The sequence below is a fragment of the Vigna umbellata genome, chromosome 1, assembly GCF_029865625.1.
Source record: "Vigna umbellata cultivar VRB3 chromosome 1, Vumbellata_1.0, whole genome shotgun sequence".
NCBI classification, from domain to species: domain Eukaryota; kingdom Viridiplantae; phylum Streptophyta; class Magnoliopsida; order Fabales; family Fabaceae; genus Vigna; species Vigna umbellata.
Window position 1 is genome coordinate 77,445,348 of NC_142165.1, and position 21,223 is coordinate 77,466,570.

Here is a 21,223-nt window from a genome sequence, read left to right on the forward strand (position 1 = left end):
TTTAAATTAGTTTATAATTTTAATTAGAAACTAATTTATAATTAATAATAATAAGTGTCAGACCTCGTTAAACGCACTTCAAACCCCTCCTGTCAGAATCATTAAAACGCACTCAAAACCCTCTGCACGAACGTCAGGTGTCAAGCACGAGGATCCGAAAATCAGATAGTGGAATGCAGGTGTCAACAGCTGAGCGGACGTTCGTTTTAAGTAAAACTGAGTTTTTTTGAAAGTTACGTCACACTCTCGCTGCATGCACCTTCTTCTCCAACCTCTGATCTTCCATTTCTCCTTCTTCTCTCTAAAAAGCTCTCCTTCTCTCTACCGAAACTCACCATTTTTGTACTCCGATCTCCATTCAGGCACCGTAGAAGCACTTCCGACGTCCCAAGCTTCAATTTGAACCGATCAGTTTTGATTTCTGAACGGGTAAGTTCTTCTTATCCTTAACCGATCGTTCTAGGACACATGCAAACCAAGTTCTGGTTGCATGAATTCATATCCTTATTTTGAACCATTTTTGTTCTGTTGTTTGATTCTGGTTTGAAGAGTCGTTGAACGTTGAGGTTAGAAAGATCTGTAGTCAGACGAAGCGTTTTCTGTCTCTAGGACGATCATTCACACTAGAGGTAAGGGAAGCTTATTAATTTAATTTGTATGATTGGGTGTTGCATGAACGTTCGTTGAATTGATTTAATATGAAAAAAATATGTGATATGTTATGAGGCATGAAATATATGAAATTTCTATGTTTGGATGGTATGAAGTATGAAAGTTAATTCTGATATGAATGTCTAAAGTTGCGAAACTATATGTTAAGAAATGAGTTGGAATATAAATGATCCTGGTATGAAATTCCCCTAAGAAAGTATACGTACATTACTGAACGGTCTTTGACCGTTCGGTTTTCTAATGAATTTGGTTAGTAGTGGATTCTTTCATTTGGGAAGAATCCTACCTGAAGTCGAGCGTCTACACTTTGAAATACTGTTCTTGAGCGTTCGGCCAAGCATAGTTCTGTCTTGATATTCTGTTATAAGCTTAAGCATGTATATATATATATATATATATATATATATATATATATATATATATATATAAGATTGTATATCTTGGCTATTCTTAAATACTACTTCCATAGTAACTTAGCATAATTATCAAACCTCTTTTCTATAAGATTAGTAGCTCCTAGTCTTATACCAAGTGTGTTTGTCCTAAGCCAGTGTTTGGTCTTACACCAGGCACTCGTTCTATCTCCTTAAACAAAATTTTCTAATACTAGCGTTCGTTCAAACCACTAAGGTTCGCTCTCTATAGTGTTCAGTCTTTAACTGACATTCGTATTTCTTAATACTAAATCCAAATAATCTAAGTCCTCATAAACGCTCGGTTTATTCATGGGAATTCCTCTACGTATTATTCTTTGAATCTCTTGGAGTGTCTGTGTCTATTGGCTTCGGCCTGGAGCTTTAGTGCTGAGTATGGTTTTTCTTTTTAGATGCTCGGCTAACGTTCTTAAGAGTCAATTCATCTAATTGACTCATTTTGCAAGTTACGTTCGTTATGTTCATTGGTAGTGATATTAGATTGTACTTCGTTTCTTTCTCAAACCGATAGTAAACCTCTTGGTCTAAATTCATTCTGGAATTGGAGGCCTCTCAGTCTCGCTCCAAATTGTTCAGTCTCGTTCTGAGTCAGGGTTGAACATTCGATAAATTGTCTCCGAACGGGTCTTTGTGTGAAATGATTAAGTAAGTTGATTATTAAAGAAAGATGAAGAAAATGAGATATGGAAAGGTTGTGGTTTTTGGACGAGCGTTCCGGGGAGGAACGACTCATGCTTGAATATTGAAATTGGTAATGTATGACTGTGGGCATGCTAAGTTGGCTGTTCATCCTGATGTTCCGTGGGTACTCGTCTTCACGTAGAGGAGGGTAGGTCATGTGTGGGAACGACAGGAGGTCCTAGTCCTTAGGGGTACTTTGAACAGATAGGGCTAACCTCGGCTGGCAGCTGTTGAGAGCATCCCAGTTACTACATCACCCGGGTGCACGAACGTCTGTAGCTACACAAATTTCATACAGTCCGGACAGTCAGTCTAGTGATAGGCTTTGTATGATTCGTGTGATGAAATTTATCTTGTGTTGAATTGTTTGAAATGTATATGTATGTATGAATTAAATTACACAAGCTTACCCTGTGTTTTTCTTGTGTTGTCTCGTCTTGTCGTTGCAATGGTCATCCGTGTGGATGTGAGCAGAAGCGAATGCGCTGTTAGAAGATACGCTGGAAGAAGAAAATTTGGTCGAAGTTGAAGTTAAGACCGAACCTTAGGACATTCGGTCCGTAGAGTAGTTTTTGTAATGAGACGGTCTTTTGCCACTTTCTCATCTTTGTATGTATGACCGTACGGTACTTGATTTTTTTGTAAACCGTTCGGTCAAACTCGTACTTACGTATTATTTAAATATAGCAACTCTCTCTGTAAGGCCGTTTGGCCATGTGCGTATGTTCTCTTAGTATAAGACTGAACTGAAATATTATTAATTGTAATTATTCTATCATATAGTATATTGTTGTATTTTTGGGATGTTACAATAAACAACTAAAATATTGATAAATAATATTAGAAATTAATTAAAACTCCTTTTCACAGATTAATTATAACTTTTTATTAATAATAAAAATTATTTTAAATATTAGTAATTCTATTTTAATCTATCAAATTAATAACTAATTATTTTAATCATCAAATTAATTTTTAAATTAATAGTTTTCTTAAAATAATAATTAAAAAGATATTTTTTATATGAACGAAAATTGGAATTTCATTTTCTTTTGACAAATTCATTAACGCAGAGACTATATTTTTCTTCATTTTTTTTTTCTCAAACACCAAAGCTGGGAAAAAAAACCTTTAAGATAACTTCCAAAGAATATAAGTATCAAAATAAGTTCTTTTTTCCAATGTAGAACTTTTTTTCTTCTTGGAAGATAAACTTTATAACTATTGATATTTATTTATGATTAAAGTGGGACCTTTGACAGTTTTCATATATATATATATATATATCTTATTTAAATATTTATATTTGATTTAAGGATGGAAGGAATTGTGAGAGAATGGTGTCTTTTCTACTTTGTGAGCAGTGGATGGCAGATTCATGAAACCACAATTCAAATCTGCCTTCACTGTTACGTCAATACATCCAATCCAACCTTCTATTTTTTCTTTTGTCGGTGCTTCAATCCTCTAACTTATTATTATAATGTAAAATATATTTTTACATATGAAATTAAAATTTATCTATGTTTAATATAATTTAATCTTTAAATTTTAAAATTAAATAGATATAATAGTGTGATTTAATTGTGTTAAATTTTTTAAGTATCAAACAATACTTAAGTTTACGATTTGTATTGTATATTAGTGATGTATACAATACAAATTTTTTTTTTTGAGAAATGTATACTTCAAGTCTTTATGTTTTGAAATTTCAGAAGATTTGTATTGTATATTAGTGATGATTTCTTATTTTAGATTTAATATAATCATTAAGTATTGTCTCCAATTTAGATTGTCTTTAACATTTCTTTTAAGTAAAAATAAGAGGGAAAAATCCTTATAGTTATTTTATTGAATCTTAAATTTTTATGTCTTTAATAATTTGTTGGGACATATATGTTAATTAGTTAGTGCCATCAAAATGGGTTGAAACCCGTGAGCCCGACTCACTACGGGTTTGAGCCGGGTTAGATTGGAAAAAAATACAAATTTTTTTATGTGAGCCAATTTTGACCCGGTTCACTAAGAACCCGGCTCACACGGGTTGAACCCGTGGTGGGTCGGGTTGGCTCACCAACCCACCTATTTTCTTTAATTAAATTAATTATTCAAATCCTATTTTTTTTATTGAAATCAAATTAATTAAATTAATTATCCAAAATGCACAACCTTTACTTAGAAATAAAGCCTTTCGCACTGCTGTTTTTTCAAAAGTTCTCCTCTGCAAATAAACCCTAAGATTATAGATTGGATAATATTGTAGATGGAGATAAAGAAGAAGATGCTTCAAGACTTTGGATTTATCCATTCAGGACTCCAATTTAATAGATGAATAATATTATAGATTGGATAATTCAGGAATATATAATTTGTTTTATCTTGTTTTTAGACCTATCTACAAGCATGACAGTTTTATCTTGTGCTATATATTTTTGTTAACGACGACTATATGTAGTTTCTTGGTCAAACGGTTATGTATGTCTCGTTAAACTAAATTGGCAAAATTTTATGCTTGATAGCTTAGAATATATATAACAATATATTTCTTTTGTTTCATTTTCTTTTATATCAATTGGTTAATTATTATTGTTTCAATTTGATCTATCAAAGTAACATTATAAGAATATAAGAAGAAGAGGGGGTGAAAAAAAAGTTAATTAAGTGAGTCAATGAGCCATCCCGTTTAACCCACCAACCCGTGGTGGGTCGGGTCGGGTTCGAATTTTTTCGGGTTGCTAATAAATGAGCCGGGTTGAGTTGGCTTACTAAATGACCAACCCGTGGTGGGTCGGGTCGGACCGAATTACCTGTTTTGAAAGCTCTATAATTAATGTTTCATATATTTCATAAAAGAATTGGTTGATTATATTTTGTATTTATGTGTGTATGTTTGAGTGGTTATTATTACTTTCATTTTATGCAATCTAAAAATTAATGTTAATTAAAATATAAGTATTAATCAACTATAAAATTTAATCTTTCTAAATGAGATTTACATATGTGATGATAAGATTGAATATTCCTATACGTATATGAGTGAAAGAATTTCAAAACATACCAGTATTAATTCAAAACATACCAGTAATGAATATGAGTGAAAGAATTTCAATAATTTATACAACATAATATTAATACTAGTGATGGAGGAAGGTGAGACGTATGAAAAATATTTACCTTAATAGTAACAATTTTATTACTAGTAGTAATAAATTTTTCTTTATGAATGGAAAATATAATTAATAAGTTTATATAAAAATAAAATGTGAAAAGTTAAATAAGAAATTTTGGTAGCTTAAATGATAGAAAATTGTGGTGATTTCAAGAACATGGGTTAAATAAGAACAACCTCTGATCAAGAAACCAAGTGTGGAATAGAGGTAGGGAAGCTAACCTTTCTAAGCTTTTATATTATGATTTAATATTGTTTTATTACTATTCATGTTTTGAAATTCTGTGTGAATACTCTTAATGAAAAACATATGTGCTTGTTATATATCTATATATATTGAATTTCTGTGTTAATATTATATGTTGTTGTTTTGAATCTGTAAATAAGAAATTTGTTTAAAATTAGTTGAGGAACACTTTGGCTAAGGAAAGACTTGGTATTTAAGTTGTCCATTGTGACACACCTCTCTTTCTTGGAAGTCTACTCGACAAGTTTTTAGCTTAAATCTTATTAAAGAGATTATGTACTGTTAAATTATTGTGCAATATACCTTGTTGGAATGAAAATTTCTGATGAATTCATGTTATTGTGGTGGATATGGAATTATAAATTTGAGCATGGTATGAGTTGATGAATATGAACATGACATGAGTCTCGTGGAGAGATTCTGTAATGATATGATATTAGTGTATATGTTGATGTTGAGGGTCCTGTTGTTGGAGGTTATTCTGATACTCTAATAATCATTCAGTCTCAAGTAGAGAATGATGAATTATGTTGTGAGAGGGGCAGGAGGTCCTGGTCTATGTGCCGGTTTTGGACATAGTGTTGATGACTAACCTTGTGGATGGTATGGAGCATTTTGGAAGTGTATTTGTAAGAAGAAGTAGAAGTCATCACAAGTGCATAACCTCCCGTGACCGTTTATCTACGTATCATCCGAATGAGTGTCTATTGGGTATTGTGGAATGAGTGTCTATTGGGTATTGTGGAATGAGTGTCTCTTGAGTATTGTGGGATGATGGTCTATTGGGTATTGTGAGATGAGTGTCTATTGGGTATTGTGGGATGAGTGTCTATTAGGGATTGTGGCATGATGGGATGAGTATTTATGGTGCGATTGTTGTATGATGGTATAAAGGTGTCTGACATAATTATCAAATGATGTTTGTTTAGTGTATCAAAGTAATTATGCATGTTTTATAAATGATTTATTGCATGTTAGCTCACCCTACTTGTTTGTGTTTGTGCGATGATCGTATAATTCGTTATACGGGAGCAGATGAAGGAATGTCGTCTGATTCAGTGTCAATGAAGAAAGAGATAGAAGAATAAATTAGAAGAATTCGAGTTATAATTATGAGTTTGTAGTTGAAATCTGAGTTTAAAACATATATATATATATATATATATATATATATATATATATATATATATATCAACTATGAACGATCAAGTGTGAGATTATGGGATGTTACAACCTTGTGTAAATTGTTTAAATGGAAGAAGAGACTACGTTAAAGAAATTTTTGTTTGATGATTTTCTTAAATATTATAAAACATGAACTTGATATAATAAATTATTAAATCTACCACTTGTGTACCAAATCAAGAAGGTTGTTGATTGAATAATAAGCAATCAAATGGAAAATAGGATTGATTATGTATACGATGAAAATATCATATAACAACTTTCTTATAATCAGAGCTTTTATTGGGAAGACATCATCTAACCTTGATTGAAAATACACTACTATCATCCATGATTTAATTAAGTGCATCATCGTACTCATTAACTTTTAAAAAAGAAAAATCACCAAACTTATTGAAAAAAAAAGTTTCACTAGTTACATGTGTAAGTCTAACTAATAACAAAGCATAATTTTCTTTGGTTTAAAATGATGGTTTCGATGTTGAATTGAGTGTAGGTAATCATGAATAATTCAGTGGATTTAGTAAATATGGCAATAAATGATAAAAAAAATTTAACTTATGCTTCAATTTCAATCACAAGTCAAACTTGACCTTAAACACAATCACTAATCTCAGCTTATTATCACGTTTTATAGCTCCTCCAAGTTTGGTCTATGTTTATTCTTCATAAAAAATGCATTGTTTCTAGTAAAAATACTCTGGGATAATCAATTATCATAAGTGATAATCAATTATTTCCGAAACATACAATGTACATAAATTACCCTGTGACATCAAGATAATCGATTATTCTCGTGAACAATCACGTTCCTGGACCAAAACCTAAGGTCCAACCCCTATGTATCAATCCCAAATCATGTAAAAACATGCTTAAGACTTCATACATATGCATTCAAGCATCACATACCAATGTAACATACTCAAACACATACATCATAATACTTGAATCATCCAAACCTACATGTTATACCCCAACAAACCCACAAACCCATATATACTTCATATGATTATCACAACACCCTTACAAAATATATTTGCAAAGCATCATAACTTTGTTCCCCTTAGCATCAAAGATAACCTAACAAACTATACATACATTCATAGGAAAAACCCATAACAAATATTACATAAAACTCTATTCTCATGCATACACAACCATTACCCAACAATAATCATAATCATATACACATACATCAAAACAAAGACTATCAATCAAGATAATCAACAACACATATAAGATATAACAACAAGCAATAATGATAAGCTTCCCCATACATTGGCTAAACGCTAGGGCTTTATCTAAAAATCCCAAAACACCACCAATCTCCCATTTGCTCTAAAGGTTTTTGTTACTCTTTCTCTTCTCTCCCAAATGCCTCTATCCCCTTTGTTTCTCTATTTGGTTTAGAGTTTCTAGGGTTTCTAAAACACAAAATGTCACTCCTCTCTCTATATCTTAATATTTATAAAACAACCCAACCCTATTTCTAATATCTCCTCTTTTTATAATAATATATTTTAAAACCAAATTTATCTAAATCTCTATTCTCCTTCTATCTCACGTCCACCATCTACCTTTTATTTTCTTTTATTTAATTCACACCCCTTTTACTTCCTATACCCCTTATCTAATTTCTACATCAATTAAATAAAGTAAAAAACCATTTTACCCTTAAACAAAAATACAAATTGAACTCACAACCATTCAATTCTAGACAACTTTTCTACCAACAAGTTAAACACATCACACTGATAATATCACACACACCAATTACTAAATTATCAACATATCAATCATGTGATGCACTTTATTAATAATAACATAAAAAAAATAGCATAATTATATTTTAACAAAATATTCACACACAAAACCTTATTAGAAATATCAACTCTTAAAAAAAATATACTCAACTTTTAACAAAAACTTTAATTCTATAACCCTTATTTTATCTTGTACTTACGTTAATGTTAAATAAAATAAAATATGTATTTAAATATATTAGTAGATATTATTGTCATCCTTTCAATAGAAAAACAAAGTCTTATAAGTTGATTACGTGTTGAGTGTTTCATTTTAATTTTTAATTAAATAAAAATAACCATTATCTTAACTTTTTATTCTTTTCGAAACATAAAGAGCATATGATGAAAACCATTTTGTTTTGAATAAAATTCAACAATTAATTAACGTTTCAAATTTGAGCATTATAGGCAAAACACAACTAAAACCAGAATTTTGTTTTCAAGAACATATAATATTCATTTTACAGAATATGTCATCAATAAATTTTATGATATTTTACTCTAAAAATATAGTAAAAATAAATTATTTAACTGAATTTTTTAACTATGACACTAACTATTCTAAAATAATTAATCTACTAAAACAAGTAATTATTCAAAAAATAATTATTTATTCACACATATTAATTAATTAAATGAATAGTTAGTTAAGAAATGAATATTTTAAAAAATAATGGTATTTTAATAATATTTTTGAAAATATTTTAATTTCAATGTGAGTGATTAATCCAAAATTACTTCATAATCAATAATAATAATCATAAACACTAATGTAAATCAATCACGTAATAACACATAAATATTTTTAAAATATTATAAAAAATAATAATGTGAAAGTATCGTTATTCTATTTTAAAACGGTGAGTATCGGATAAGGAAAGGGACAACATATGGAAAATATTTTCTTGTTTTCTGTATATATTATTTATCCACAAAAGAGAAGAGAAAACACCTACCAATAAAAATGGTATGCTTGTGTTCTATAGCGAAAGAGAGAGAGTGAAACAGAAAACAAAACATTCAAAGCTTTTGAGACTGATAAAGACATCTCAGTTCAAAAGGGCGTCTAAGTTCTCTTCATGTAAGAATAGTGGACCCTCTCTCTCTCTCCTCTTTCTCTCTCTTCTCTCACGAAACAACGGCGCTATTCTCTTTCCTTTTATGGTTTGTGGTTTCCCTCTCATTCCTTCAAACAAAACCACATTGCTTGCACTTCTCTCACAAGTCTCATACATATCATCATCACACACCCTTTCTTTCTCTCTCCATTTTCTTTGTGTGCTCCAACACAAAACAACTACTGCTATTGTTTTTGTTTTTATTGTGGTTGTAGTAGCAGTAGTAATAGCAGCAGTTGCAGCAGTACCTTAACATCCACAACAAGTATAAGAACGCCACTTGCATTATTTTTCTCCATCTGGGTGTCTCTTAACTTGTGCTCTTTTCCAAGTCCTGCTACCCTTTGCTTGTCACACACCACAACACACCCCACTCACCGGATTACAAGGCACGAGGTAGTTGGATTTGACCACAGTAAACAAGGTTTTTTTTTCAGTGGTGGGATTCGTTGCATGCTATAAAGCTGGTTTCTTTCTGTTCTTTCTTCCTAATTATCAAAAGGGTTGCACTAGTTTAATCAATGCGTAGAGAAAAATGGGGTGTGGCACGTTTTTTTGTGTCTGGCAGGTTGGACTGATTGGTAGAAGGTTATTTTAACCTCTTGGATGTGATTTGCGATATGTCGAATGTGAGAAGCGTTTTATCTCTCTTCAGGTTTATTCTCATATGGATTTTCAAACACTCTGTGATTAGAGCGAATGAGTTTTGTGTTTTTATTCAGGTTTTGGTGTCTCCTGGGTAGGGATAAGATAATTCTTAATTACGATCCAATCAGGATTGGATTATATGTATGATTGAAATCTGAGTTTTGTTTATTTTAAGTAACTATTGGGTTGTGTTTTGCAGACACTTTATTTTTAAAAGGAAAGATTGGTCTTCATAACTTGGTCTTTTCTTTATTTATTTTTAAGCAGTGAACGTTGTTGGAGTAGTTTTATTTTTTTAATGATTTAACTTGTTTTTTTCTGCATTTGTTTATTCCATATGTGGATATATATATATGTATAGGCACATACATATAATTTGGTTGATGAAAATGTCATCTTTACCGTTTGTACTGTGTTATTTACTGAGTAATGCCATTCCAACCAAAGGGCTGTGTGTGGATTTTGAGAAAAGGTGAAAACAAAAAGAATTGTAGTTTCCTAGACCTTTTTCTTTCTCTCTATTTATTTTTTTCCCCTTTGGATCTTGTAGTGTTTTTGGTGATTTGGATCTTACGAAGATTGTAATTCTTTTTATTTAACTGTGTTGAGGAAGGAGGAAACGATAGTTGAAGAAGCAACATTGGGAGTTGGAGGTTGTCGAGGGATTTTTGATGTGTTTTGAGTTTCTTATTGAGTGAATGGATTGAAGAAGCTACGCATAGGGATAATGTTGAAGTCAGTGTCATTTGGACTGTTGTTAACTTGGTTTGTGGTGGTGACATGTGTGTATGGAACAGATGTTCAAAGATGTAACTGTGACGATGAGTGGAGCTTCTGGACTATTGATACCATTCTGGAGTGCCAAAGGGTTGGTGATTTTCTGATTGCTGTGGCCTACTTCTCCATCCCTGTTGAGCTGCTTTACTTTGTTAGTTGCTCAAATCTCCCATTCAAATGGGTCCTCTTTGAGTTCATTGCTTTCATTGTACTTTGTGGGATGACACATTTGCTGAATGGGTGGACTTATGGTCCCCACACATTTCAACTGATGGTGGCAATCACTGTGTTCAAAACTCTCACTGCCTTGGTGTCATGTGCCACTGCTCTAACTCTCCTCACTCTGATCCCTCTGCTGTTGAAAGTGAAGGTTAGGGAGTTTATGCTGAAGAAAAAGACCTGGGATCTTGGCAGGGAGGTTGGCTTCATAATGAAACAGAAGGAGGCTTCGGTTCATGTAAGAATGCTTACTCAAGAGATTCGAAAGTCCTTGGATAGGCACAAGATTCTGTACACCACCTTGGTTGAACTGTCCAAGACACTTGGTTTGCAAAACTGTGCAATTTGGATGCCAAATGATGAGAAAACTGAGATGAACCTTACTCATGAATTGAATGGGAGGAATGCCAACTGTTCTATTCTCATAACTGATCCTGATGTTGCCAGAATCAAGGGGAGTGATGAAGTGAACGTGATTGATTCTGATTCAGTGCTTGCCACTGCCAGCAGTGGAGATTCTGGTGTGGCAGGACCAGTTGCTGCAATCCGAATGCCAATGCTTCGGGTTAGCAATTTCAAAGGGGGAACGCCGGAGCTGAGGCAAACATGTTATGCCGTGTTGGTTTTGATTCTCCCTGTCACGGAGGCTAAATCATGGAGCACTCAAGAGCTGGAGATCATCAAGGTGGTTGCTGATCAGGTGGCGGTGGCTCTGTCTCATGCTGCAATTCTTGAAGAGTCTCATATGATGAGAGGGAAGTTGGAGGAACAAAATCGAGCATTGCAAGTGGAAAAGATTAATGCTATGAGGGCCAACCAGGCCAGAGCAGCATTTCAGAAAGTGATGAGTAATGGAATGGGAAGGCCTATGCACTCAATCTTGGGGCTGCTTTCAGTGATGCAGGAAGAGAATTTAAAGCGAGAACAGAAACTCGTTGTGGATTCTATGTTCAGAACCAGCACTGTCATGTCAAACCTGCTGAATGATGCCATGGACTGGTCATCAAGGGATGATGGAAGATTCCCTTTGGAGATGAAGCCTTTTGGACTGCATGCTATGGTGAAGGATGCAGCTTGCTTTGCCAGGTTCATGTGTGTTTATAGTGGCCTTGGCTTTGTTGTTGATGCCGATAAGTCTTTGCCAGACAATGTTATAGGTGAGGAAAAGAGGGTCTTCCAAGTGCTTCTGCATATGGTTGGGAGTGCAATAAATTGTAACCGAGGAGGAGGGGTTCTTGTGCTCCGAGTTTATGCAGAAACTGGAAGTCAAGGGAGGAGTGACCAGGGTTGGACAAATTGGAGACCAAGCTCTTCAAATGGGGATGTAAATATCAGATTTGAGATAGGGATCAAAACTGGTGATTCTGAAATGGACAATCCAGTTCCTTCAGGGCACCTTCCTGGTACAATGCGTGCTACTGATACGGTTGAGCAAAGATTGAGCTTCAGCATTTGCAAGAGGATAATTCAGGTGAGTTTAGTGACATTGATTTGGTGTGTGTAACAAGTTCATTATGATACTTTTTCTATATGTATAGTCGTAACTGTTATAGTAATAGTTAAAGTTCAGACACTGATAACATATTTAATCCTAATAGTTTCTATGTTCTGTAATATTGTTCTCTCTAATGACTTTGTGCTTTGTTTCTGTATATTGCAGTTGATGCAAGGAAACATATGGTTTGTACCAAACGGTGAAGGTGATCCTCAGGTAATGGCCATTTCTCTACGGTTTCAAGTGCAGCGATCTGTTGCTGTGTCCATGAGTGAAACTGGGGAAAGTTCCGAGGCGTCAAATTCGAACTCATTTTTCAGAGGTCTACAAGTGTTGTTGGTGGAGAACGATGATGTAAATAGAGCAGTGACTCAGAAGTTGCTGCAGAAACTAGGGTGCTGTGTGACTTGTGTTTGTTCTGGAATCGAATGTCTGAGTGTGATTGGAGCTGGTGGATGCTCCTTTCAAGTGATTGTTTTGGATGTTCACATGCCTGAGCTTGATGGGTTTGAAGTTGCATCAAGGCTTCGCAAGTTCGGCAGCAGAAACTGGCCGGTGATTGTGGCCTTGACTGCAAGCACAGAAGATTTCTGGGAAAAATGCATGCAAGTTGGCATCAATGGAGTCATAAGAAAACCGCTTTTGCTGCATGGAATTGCCGCTGAACTCAGAAGAATCCTGTTGCAGGGAAATACTGTCATGTGAGGATTAAGCCCTTGTAACATGTTAAAATATAAACTTTTATACAAAATTTTTTTCACCCATATTCTTGGTAGCTTTATGGTTATCCTTTTGCGGCATGTTTGATCCTTATAGATAGTCAGTTGTTATTATGCCTCAAAATTCGTTATAAGTTTAAATCTCACTTTACACCTAATTCAACTTTACAAAAGTAGTAGTAGGTAAAATTTTTCACTGTTTTATATATTATAAATTAGTTTTATATTTAATCGATATAAGATTTTCAATAATAGGAAAGATTGACGATTTTTTCAACCTAAAATCTAGAAAATGTAAAGATAATGAGTTTGAGTTATTTATTATGATATTTAACTTTTATGTTGTTAAATATGCATTGCATTTGATTGGATATCTTAAATATAATATGTTTCTTTGTTGGATTTTAAATTTTAAATGATAGATTTTTATCATGCTAAATCATTCCAAAAATTGTTTTCCTTTTAAAAGAGTTTCAAATTCATGCATGAAGTGATTCCAAACATTGAATAAATACTCACCTACAAACATGGTAGAAGGAAAAGATAAAGTGACAGACAAGAATTTGTTGAAGTAAACTAGAAAACTTGCATGAACCTTACCACGTAAATGAAACAACACTTGTATCATTTTCATGTGGACCCATTTATTTATTTTATTTTCCCCAACAACCTTAAACACTAAGGGCCCGAATTTCAATTTTATAACGTATTTTCCGCTGTGAGCTTTTTCCTTGGAGACAAAACAACGAAAGAAAAAGAAAAAGAAAAAGAAAAGAAAAAGAAGAATCACCTCTCAACCTTTTGGTTGCTCAATCTTTGTCTATTTGGTAGGTTTGTTTCATGATTTATTGATTTCTTTCCTTCTCAAATATTGACCTGCCGTCACAAAATAACAAAAATTAAAAATAAAAAGAATAAAAAACGAAACAAACCATATTCACAATCTCATATTAATTCAATCTTTTTTATCATTTTATATAAAGTGAAAAAGGTGTTATTCTGATTTACTTGGTGGAACCTGGATATAGTATTCCCCTGAAGTTCACCATGTTATAACTATCATTAATCTTTTTGAATTATTGTCTTTCAATGAAGTATACTTCGGGAATTATTTCTCCAAAAATGTTCAGAGTATTATGAGAATAATTAATATGTTCATGCTTAACTTCATTTCTGTTTACCTAAATGCTCTTAATTTTATTATTATTATTTTTCGTTTGATTATTATATTGTATTGTAAATACATTAACTATAATAATTTTTCTATTAATCCAACAGAGTTGAATTGAAACTGTCAATTTTGAAAGAATCTTAAGAAATGTTAAAATATTTAATTAATTAAAGCATGTTTAGAAAAAAAAATTAAATATCTTAAATGAAAATTTTTATATAAAAGTTTAATAAAACATTGCATTTTCATATCATATTATTTAATGATATATATTATTAGTTTTAAAGAACCAAATCAAAAAGACTTAATTTTGATGACAAGACGACGTGTGAAGTAATGAGAAAAATGGATTAGGTGGCCCATGGTTTTCATCATGGCCCAGGTCCTATTTGGGCCCTTATTGATGCAATTACCCAATAATTTGAGAAGAATATTAAGATAATAATAAATAGTCTACATCACATTTTCTTCTAATTTTATAGTTTAAAATAAATTTTAACTTCTTTTTATATATAGAAAGCATATTTCAATCTAGTAATTAGAAATTACTAATTTCTATGAATTACTAAATACCATATATATTATATAATAAAGGATTACATATATTTTTTATCCTTAATTTTTTAATGAAAATTAAAATTAGTTTTTTTTCAAAATTTTGATTCAATTTATTCTTTCAACTTTATAAATACGTAGATATAGTCATTTTAACTAAATCTATTAAATTTATTTGACATTTTAAAAATATTTCATGATATTTGAATTGTATACGATATTTGATATATTTTTTTTCTTTAATATTAATTGAGTAATGGGTTTAAAATTTCGGATAAACTTAAAAAAAATTTGATTAAAAAAAACTAAAAATTTATGTGATTTTAAAGATAAAGAACTAAATTAATTTAAAATTATAAAAAAAAAACTAATCAAATTTTTACTCAAAATTAAAGGAGAAAAATATATTTAATCCGCTAATAAAATATTTCATGTGAACCAACTTGTAACAAACATTTCTAACTCGTCTGAGATTTCAAACTCATTAAGTATCAATAGTATAGTTATACCATTCGTAGTAAGCCTATTGGGCAGTACAAAATTATAGTCTTATAATAATTGTAGAGTCAAAGTATTTATACAATAATCAATTCATAAACTGATACCATTATCACATCACGCAAAAGACAAAACATGTTCTTGGTCTATGTTCTAAATTAATTGCGTACAATGGCAAGTCACAAACTGGGTTTCTACTGTCATATATGTACAAATTGCATTATTAATTTATTAATACGTTATGCTGAAACATGGTAGTAGTTATGTAAATATATAAAAAAATGTATCAGATAAAGAATATTAAGCAGATTAATACTTGCAAGAAATATTGATTAAGTCAAGTGGTATGTTCAATGTTGAAAACTCCAACACAATGTTCCAAAACACTACATTTTCAACATCGTTAAGGTGGCTATTTGTGGGGACTTGTGTTCTTCTTTCTTCTAATCTGAGACAGCCTAAAAGATTCATTGGTGCGTTTGCTAGAACGTTTAATATTTTTGTGTAATTCTTTTTATAAAAAAATTTAAAATTTTAAGCAGTGTTTAGAAAAATAGCATCACAATATATAAAAGATTAAAATAGTGGAAAAATTCAATCATGAAAACATATCTATTTCTTGGGTCAAATTGCTTCATCTTTTCAATTGCTGTTTTTTTTAATGGATGTATGAAGGTTGCTATTTAACTCGACAAATATAGATATTGAACTATTTAATTTATAAATTTTTCTTCTTGTATATTATTCATCGGATTCATATTCATATAATATGATTCTCACATATATTCTTTCCAGTATTTAATATTAAGTAATAATATATAAGTCATGACTTGTTCATAATGTTTTCAATTCCATCTTATCATATTCTTAACAAATATAATAAAAAATCGAGAAAATAGTTTTTTCATACAAAATAACATTACTTGTATAACTCTATAATCTTATAAATATGTACAAGGTAAAAGAAATACTATTTTATAATGATTGTCGAAAAGATATTTTTACGTTATAAAAGATAAAAATTAATGGTAACATAACATACATTTTTTGACACACATTATAAAAATAATATAATCATAAAAAATAAATTTTTATATATATTTTCTAAAATAATATAAAATAAATATAAAAAATAGGTTTAATACCTCTTTTGGTCCCTAGAAAGGGAGCCAATGTTCAATGTGGTCCCACCTTTTTTTAGAAGTTCAATGTGGTCCCATCTTTTGTAAAAAGTGTGCAATCAAGTCCTTTTTGGAAACGGCGTTGAGTTTTTAACGGAGCAGCTGACAGGGTGGACTGAAGTTAGCTACGTGGCTGTGTGTGGGTAATACGTGGCAATGAGAGGGTGATACGTGGCTGTGAGAGGGTAAATTTGGTAATATTAGTGAGGTTAGGAAATCAGAAGTTAGGGTTTGAGTTGCAGAGAAATTGGTATTTGCGGTTTCTAATTTGCATTACGAAGTGGCATTGTCCTTTGCAATGCTCTTAACAAAATTGAAGTCCCCTGCGATAGTGTTATCATTCCTGATGGGCACCTCTGTCTACTTACCAATACTTCGAAAATGTAAGGAATTTTCTGGTAACTATGGAAGAAATGGGGCTTCCCACCTTTGAAGTGAATTGTGTTTTAGCACTTAAGTCTTACAGTGAAGTGAATGGAAACAGGGAGGAAAAAATGGGTCATGGAAATATGGTGGGAATCCAAAGCCACCTTTATGTGTACCCACTAGAACACCCTGTAACAGTTAGAAAGGGAAAAATCATTAAATTTATGAATTAAAAATTTGTATAAATCATGAAGCATTGTGAGGCAAGAATGCATATAGAGGAGGAAAAACATACCTGGCCGTCAGGGGGTAAGAAACAGCAGTAACCATTTCATGTATATCAGTCCAATTCACAACGACTACATTTCATAAAATTATCAAACGTAAACCCTAACCTGATTTGCGGTTTCCAATTTGAGCTTCAGATTTGTGGTTTCCAATTCGCGCTTCAGATTTCAACACACTTCCTCCACGATGATAAATCCCAAATTAGCAATTTCTCTAAAACTCCTGAAACCCTAACTTCTGATTTCCTAACCTCACTAATATTACCAAATTTACCCTCTCACAGCCACGTATCACCCTCTCACTGCCACGTATTACCCACACAAAGCCACGTAGCTAACTTCAGTCCATCCTGTCAGCTGCTCCGTTAAAAACTTAACGCCGTTTCCAAAAAGGACTTGATTGCACACTTTTTACAAAAGTTGGGATCACATTGAACTTCTAAAAAAAGGTGGGACCACATTGAACATTGGCCCTCTTTCGAGGGACAAAAAGAGGTATTAAACCTAAAAAATATATATATCTCAAAGTATCATTTCTCTATAAACTAACATCATTACAACCATGACCATATGCAAAAGCACTTTGTTTTGTCGGTGCAATGCTTATTTTGGTACTAAATGAAAACATATAAAATTAATATTTTAAATCATAGTAATTTTAGCAAGACGAAAGGAAAACCAACTATAATATCCGAACCATCTATTTTAATCTAAAGTGTCTCTTGTGGCAAACAAAACAAAACCTAACTACTAAAATATGTTTAAACTACTAAAAAATAAAACAAATATTTAACATGGAAGTTTTGTTATGCATTTGTAGGTAGATATACATTGAAACAATAACATTATCCATTTCAAAAACGAAACCTATGTTGTGTCATTGTACCTACAAATATTTCCACTTCAACCATTATAATATGGTAATTAGAAATTGAATTATAAGATCATCAACTTTTGTTTTGTCATCATCATCACAAATTTCTACCTATACTTCACCAGTCACGTATTCACTTAAATAACAACACAAAATGTTTTAAATTGAAATTTTATCAAATTTAAGGTTATATTTAATCTCTAATTTACTATGAAAAAAAAAAGTCTTAGTGTCCAAAGCAAATAATTCAAGATTTAGTGCAATTGCTTGATAATTAATCATGCATACTAAACCTCAAATGAAAACTAAAATATACTCAATGTAAATATAAATTTAAAATTAAATATAAACAAAATTACTAAAATAAACATGACACATCTCAATTAAACATACATATTTTTTTTAAACATCTATTAATTTGAATAGTTTCAATTAAAATATATGTAAAACATATAAAGTCAATATCGTATATATGTCTTACTTTTTAGATATTGTAATTTCACTATATTTTAGTCTTTATAATATAATTTTTGAATTTAGTCCCTATAATTTTATTTAATTAAAAAAATTTACCTATCTAAACTATAATTTTAAATATTTAAAATATGTACTACCAGGGTTTAAACTATAAATTTTAAACAATTCAAAATATTTACTCCAGTGAAGTAAACAAATCCAGTTCGTGTAATTTTAAATATTTTTTAAATTTAAAAAATAAATGAAACAATCTACTTTATGTTTAGAAAATTTTCTGAAATTTCAATATCAACAATAGAATAGAAAATTTAATGTATTATTTGTGATTGAAATTGTCAAAATTAACCATATATTCAATTCTAACAACAATCTGAAAATATAAAAAGCACTTACCTAAGTCCCATACTATCGATCATTTTCAGAGGGACCCAACAATGTGATTGGACAGAAAGAAAGTCTAGGATGCAAAACCAGGCACAAAGAGAAGGAGCTTTGAAACTCTCTAATGGCACATGCACAACCACAAACAAAGTTGTCAAAAGAAGAGCCTCTCCAAAAATCACAAATTTATAAAAAAAAATACGAAGAAGAAGACGAATGAGATTGTATAACTAGACATTCGTGTTCCGATCTCTATTTTATTTTTAAAAGATGTTTAAAATAATTAAAAAATAAATAAATATTTAAATTATATTGATTTCCATTTTTAAACGATTAGATGTATCGACATTACCAAAATGTTGTGACATTTTGTTGAATAATCAACTGTTTAAACCTGTTAATTCTCATTTTAAAATACAATAGAATAAATATAAACTCAAGTTTTAAAATAGCATTTTTCTACTTGAATAAATTACTATCCAGATGAATATTTGCTCTTTAAAAATTAGGTTAAACTCGATCTGATTTGGGTAAAAGATGATGTGTACTCCATGACAAGAATGAACAAAAGGAGCAAGACTTAGAGAGCAAAAGCCAACATTTTCCGTGAATTTTCTTGATGATGTTTGAATGTGCCCCACCATACCAACTTATTTAATTAATTAATCCTGAGTCTCACTTTTGCAAATAAAAAAAGTTTAATGGGCGGTCCAAATTTCATTAATGCAAGCTTAGTGGATTCCTTTAAACATAATTAGTTGATTGCATTACATGGAGAGAATATATATTTGTTTAATGATGCCCATTCATGGGGGTGATTATAATATATACAAAACCTAATAATTATAGGATTAACAAATAATGGGGTCCATCAAATTTCCAACTTTTGCTTTGGAATGTTGCATTCAAGTTGCTAAAAATTTTGGAATTTAATAATTGTGGATTAGGAACTAAGACACGTGATTCCATGTGAAATATGGGTCCTCCTCCCTTTGCTATGCCTCTAGGATGCTTTCACCACTAAACTTCAACTTCTTTTTAGTGCCACTAATCAATTAATCCAACTTGCTAAACTTTTTCTAAACTAACTATTCAAATTTAACTCATTTTTTTAGCTTAAGTTTCATAAATAAATGAAAGAATAGACTCATTAATTAATTAGTAATTTAGAAAAAAAAAAGTTTAATGAACTATATATATACAACAAGTCTTGACTAGGATAAAAAAAAGTTTGACTTGTTCAATGCTTTGTTTTCTAGTTAAAGGAAAAGTTAGTACTGCTAATCACATGAACTTTCTGGATAAGTACATAATGAGTTTCATAAATCTGATAATCTTTCTATTAATTAATTACATTAACGTGATAAAGAGAAAAGGTCATCATTGACCATCCATTGTTCTATATTTTTGTGATATTTCTAAATAGAAAAACTTGCTTAAAATAATTATTTTTCCAGCGTCAGTGTTGGTATAAAATAACAACACATGATTCGTCGAGTTTTTTTGTTACAATTTTAGGAAATTTTGAATGATTGAGAGTATCTTTTTGGCTTATAAAAAATTCGAGGACCTACTAAAATCAACGTGGTATTTGCTAAATTTTTTATTCAATTAAAAATGTAGGGGTGTTGCTCCCTCCACCACCACACCTTTCTCCCTCCACCTCCCCAATTTTTTTTAATTCCAATTATATCCTTAAATTAAAATTTTTTATTTTTATTATTTTAATTTATTCCAAACCTAGTTCTCCTACTTTACTCCCTGCACTCAATCTTTCCATCTCTCAATTTCGTTTAACAATTTGTCTTCTGTTTTACTTTACAACTCCATTTGTCTTCTCCGTTTCACTTCTCCTCATACGATTCTTTCTTCTTCATTTTCCTTATATTATTAAAATACATTAAAAATATATTAAAAAATAATAAATCAAAACATTTAAATTAAATTATTAAAATATTTCCAAAATAAAGAATAAACTAATAAAATAAATCCTAAAATTAAAAACGTAATCCGTTTTTTCCTTAAACGGATGTTGACATCCGTTTTTTTCCTTAAACGGATGTTGACATCCGTTCTTTCCTTAAACGGATGTTGACATCCGTTGAAGGATGTCACCGTTTAAAAGTTACGTTTTTTATTTTAGGGTTTTATTTGAAGGTTTATTCGAAAACACACCTTAAGGAAGCAACACATGTAAGACCCATAAAAAAAAAAAAAATATATATATATATATATATATATATATTTATAGTAGTAAATTTTAG

The 21,223-nt window shown here is 31.1% G+C and overlaps 1 protein-coding gene across 3 annotated transcripts; it reads left to right on the forward strand.

The window, feature by feature from the left end:
* The first annotated feature begins 9,286 nt into the window (after positions 1-9,286).
* LOC124820921 (ethylene receptor 2-like) lies at positions 9,287-13,204 on the forward strand. 3 transcript variants are annotated; one of them, XM_047292712.2, is made up of 3 exons: positions 9,287-9,707; positions 10,510-12,426; positions 12,616-13,204. In XM_047292712.2, the coding sequence occupies exons 2-3, from the start codon at positions 10,687-10,689 to the stop codon at positions 13,153-13,155; spliced, it is 2,280 nt and encodes a 759-aa protein (XP_047148668.1). In that variant the 5' UTR covers positions 9,287-9,707; positions 10,510-10,686; the 3' UTR covers positions 13,156-13,204. The 3 variants fall into 3 exon arrangements, with proteins under 3 accessions (XP_047148668.1, XP_047148669.1, XP_047148667.1); XM_047292713.2 differs by having other exon boundaries at positions 10,569-12,426; XM_047292711.2 differs by having other exon boundaries at positions 10,573-12,426.
* Positions 13,205-21,223: the final 8,019 nt, after the last annotated feature.

Coding starts and splice junctions, on each gene's coding strand:
- LOC124820921 (XM_047292712.2), top strand. CDS start 10,687: ATGTTGAAGTCAGTGTCATTTGGACTGTTGTTAACTTGGTTTGTGGTG. Junction 12,427..12,615: donor TTTGCAAGAGGATAATTCAG/GTGAGTTTAGTG, acceptor TGTATATTGCAG/TTGATGCAAGGAAACATATG.